The sequence below is a fragment of the Penaeus monodon genome, chromosome 34, assembly GCF_015228065.2.
Source record: "Penaeus monodon isolate SGIC_2016 chromosome 34, NSTDA_Pmon_1, whole genome shotgun sequence".
Taxonomy (NCBI): domain Eukaryota; kingdom Metazoa; phylum Arthropoda; class Malacostraca; order Decapoda; family Penaeidae; genus Penaeus; species Penaeus monodon.
In genome coordinates, this window is record NC_051419.1 from 17,779,162 (window position 1) to 17,782,491 (window position 3,330).

The window sequence follows — 3,330 nt, forward strand, 5'->3', positions numbered from 1 at the left end:
CGGAAAATAAAGTAAGCAAAGTAATCAAGAATTAGAAGTTGACTAAATCTCATTGATAGACCAACTAGGATAAAGGGCCCCACACACGATCATTTTTTTCGTCAATTAATTGATATCAATTTATTGACGTCAATGAATTGATGGAAATCACTGTGCCCACACACGGTCAATGATTTTACTTCAATTTTCAGTTTGGTTCATAATTTCGAGATGAAAGCATCTGTGGCTCTAGGAATAGTGCTTGCTCTGGACACTCCAAAGCGAAAGAAGAGGAGTAAGTGGGCGAAGGTATGGTATCTCTGTCGAAGGGAATTAGGACATACACGATTGCTGAGGGAATTAAGGGACGACGAGCCAGAGGATTACAGGAATTTCCTCAGAATGGACGCTTCAAAATTTTAGTGATGCCAGTGATAGTCAAACAAGATACTACCATGCGAGAAGCCACTTCTCCAAATGCGCGTCTCAGTATCACATTCCGATTTTTAGCCACTGGAAATTCTTTTGAAGATATGAAATTCCTCACCAGAACTTCTCCTATCAGTCTGATTGTTTTTGAAACTTGCCGAGCCATCACAAGATGTCTTCAAGAACAGCAAATCATCAAGGTAGGAGTATACAATTCAAACACTTATATTTAAAAACTGTGAATTCAAATAAAGGGACAACTTTGCATACTAAAAGTAACGTACAAATTAAACGAACATTTTTGCAAAAGTTATTGAGTGATAACTTCAATGCATTTATATACATTTACCTTTCTCTCGAAACAAGGAGTTCCATTCATTGTTTAATTTTCCTAGGACACAGTATTAAAGTAAACTGAGAACTTTGTATGCACAAAGTAACAGAAATTTAACGAATTTTTTTGCAAAAGTTATTAAATGCTAACTTAAATCCATTCCGATACATTTAACTTTCTCTCGAAACAAGGATTTCCATTCATTCTTTAAGTTTCCTAGGACACAAAATCTCGTATCGGGTTTACGCTTTAATTTGGAAAATTTGAAAAATAATGTGCAAGTGGGTTTGCCTCCACAAAATTAGTTTCATTTGCGTCTTGAACGTTGGACTGAAATCCACGAGAGGTGTCCATGGATGAGGGAAGGCTGTGAGTACTGTGCATGCTGTTGGGTGTACTAGTCCTAGATAAAGTATCTGCATATGAGGGAAGGCTGTGAGGCGTAGATGAAGTAGGTGCATATACCACATTAGTCTGATTAATTTTAACTGAATTTCGGCTGAGGTTGCCGCAACGACTTTCAAATAACACGTCATCGATTGCTTTTTTAGCAAAGAGCTGCTGCATAGGATCCATTTTGCGTAGTTGGTTGGCCCACGCTTTACCTTGGATGTCGTGTTCGTCTTCCAACGATTCTTTAAGAAGGCTATTTGTTGCGAGTGTTATAAGCTCGTTCTTTTTGCTTCCTCCCGGCGTCTCTTCGCAGCTGCTCCCTTCCCGATCAGTGGTACTGACCTCTCTGCAGTTAACGAACTGGTTGACTTCTCTTCATTAGACCTTTCGCTGCACGGTTCTGTAGGAACCGCCTTAGTAGTAGTCACACCTTGGTCCAGCCCAACTGAACGCTCGTCCTGAAAAATACAGATAACCTTTATTAATTAAGGAAATTAATATAGGCTTAATATTTCAATATATATATATATTTTTTTTTTTGGAGTATTTTCCTGTAAATTTTGATTGCCAGTAGCTAAATGGCACTAGTCGTAGGATAGATTCAAGTCTTCAGCTTAAGCTATTAACTTTAATATGTTTTCTTTTCGTTTCTTGCAGATTCTACGTACTTCTGAAGAATGGATAGAGGTCAAGCGAAGCTTTTGCAAGAACTTGGAATTTCCCCCATTGCCTAGGCGCTTTGGATGGGAAACATGTGGCCATCAAGAAACGGCCATCGTCTGGTTCGTTTTATTAAAACTATAAAAAGTTCTTCAGTATAGTTTTGATGGCTCTCGTTGGTCCTGATTACGAGTTCCTCATGGTAGACGTTGGAGTGAACGGTCGAGTATCAGACGAAGGCGTTATTGCTGTGACAGAATTCGGAAGACTCCTTGATGACGGTCATCTGGGGCATTGATGGACATAAACATTTTGCACGAAAAACGCTCTAAAGAAATACACGATTTACTTTTTTCACACATATTACTTTTGGACATGCATATTCCTACGACGAAATTATTTATTTTTGCACCATTCTACCATAGACTGGGGCTCCGACTATTATGTAAAATTTTATATAAGCATTAAGTGACTGAAATGAACGTGAAAATAATAAGATTAAACTCACAAATGTTACTGGTAGATCTCAACAGTACTGAACACTCAGATCTATCGAATGTGTAGTTAGTAAAATTAAATTTTTGAAATGGTACTTATAGGGGCCGCAAGTACCAAAAGGATTAGATGTTCTCAATTTTTGTAAGCTGTTGAAAACGGAACGATGAATTTACTAACAGGTAACTAAATAAAAAATCTCTAATATCAAATTAAGTTGACGTCGAGGATGAAAAATGTATATAATTTAATAAAACTTGCCTGTTCTGTGTAGTTTTCCTTCTGCCCTTCATGACTCTCTTCTGGCACCATTATGCTACTTGTAGAAGGTGCTGGTGTATCCTGGTCTCGAAGGAAGAGCATGGCATCAAAATACCACAGTCGCGGCACATGGATATCTTCTGTTCCAGCTCCAGATTTTTCACTCCTTTCCACTTTGCGCAATTCAGCTCGGAAATTCGTGCGAAGGGCATTTATTTTCTTTTTCATTTCTTCCAGTGTAGCATTTGGATAATGTTCTTTGTATTTTTCCATACAATATTTTATCTGCGTCAGCCTTTTTCTCCCGGTGATTGTACTCGTCGGATTCTATTTTCCACAAGGCCGGTAAGGATCTATAAACGTCGATTATCTCCATCATCATTTTACGCTCACTTTCTTTCTTCTTTTCAGCCATGACTACGATGACGACTCTTTCACTGCTGCAAGGGAAAACACTAAATTTTTGATCAATATATTGACGCTTTGCCCACACACGCTCAATTTTATTGAAGACCCATCAATAAATATCAAAGGAGTTTTGATCTCTCAATGAATTGATTCAATGAAATTGTTTCAATTAAATTGATATCAATGTCCCCCACACACGGTCATTTTTTCCATCAATTCATTGACGTCAATAAATTGATATCAAATAATTGACGAAAAAATTGATCGTGTGTGGGGCCCTTAACAACCACCTCTGCAACTCTTATAGACCTCGTGATTACTAATAAGCCAGACATCATTACCAGTCTAGAAATAGTTCCCAGCATAGCTTG

At 38.0% G+C, this 3,330-nt stretch overlaps 1 protein-coding gene across 1 annotated transcript; it reads right to left on the minus strand.

Annotated features, from left to right (window-relative positions):
- Window positions 1-991: 991 nt before the first annotated feature.
- Window positions 992-2,966, minus strand: LOC119594841. Its single transcript, XM_037943928.1, has 5 exons — window positions 2,945-2,966; window positions 2,552-2,808; window positions 2,031-2,081; window positions 1,478-1,593; window positions 992-1,388 (listed from the first exon to the last, which is right to left on the minus strand). Exons 1-5 carry the CDS (start codon window positions 2,964-2,966, stop codon window positions 992-994), a joined length of 843 nt encoding a protein of 280 aa, XP_037799856.1.
- Between the last annotated feature and the right edge of the window lie 364 nt (window positions 2,967-3,330).

Coding starts and splice junctions, on each gene's coding strand:
- LOC119594841 (XM_037943928.1), bottom strand. CDS start 2,966: ATGGCTGAAAAGAAGAAAGAAA. Junction 2,809..2,944: donor GGCTGAAAAGAAGAAAGAAA/GTGAGCGTAAAA, acceptor AAAAATACAAAG/AACATTATCCAAATGCTACA. Junction 1,594..2,030: donor GTCACAGCAATAACGCCTTC/GTCTGATACTCG, acceptor TGTATTTTTCAG/GACGAGCGTTCAGTTGGGCT.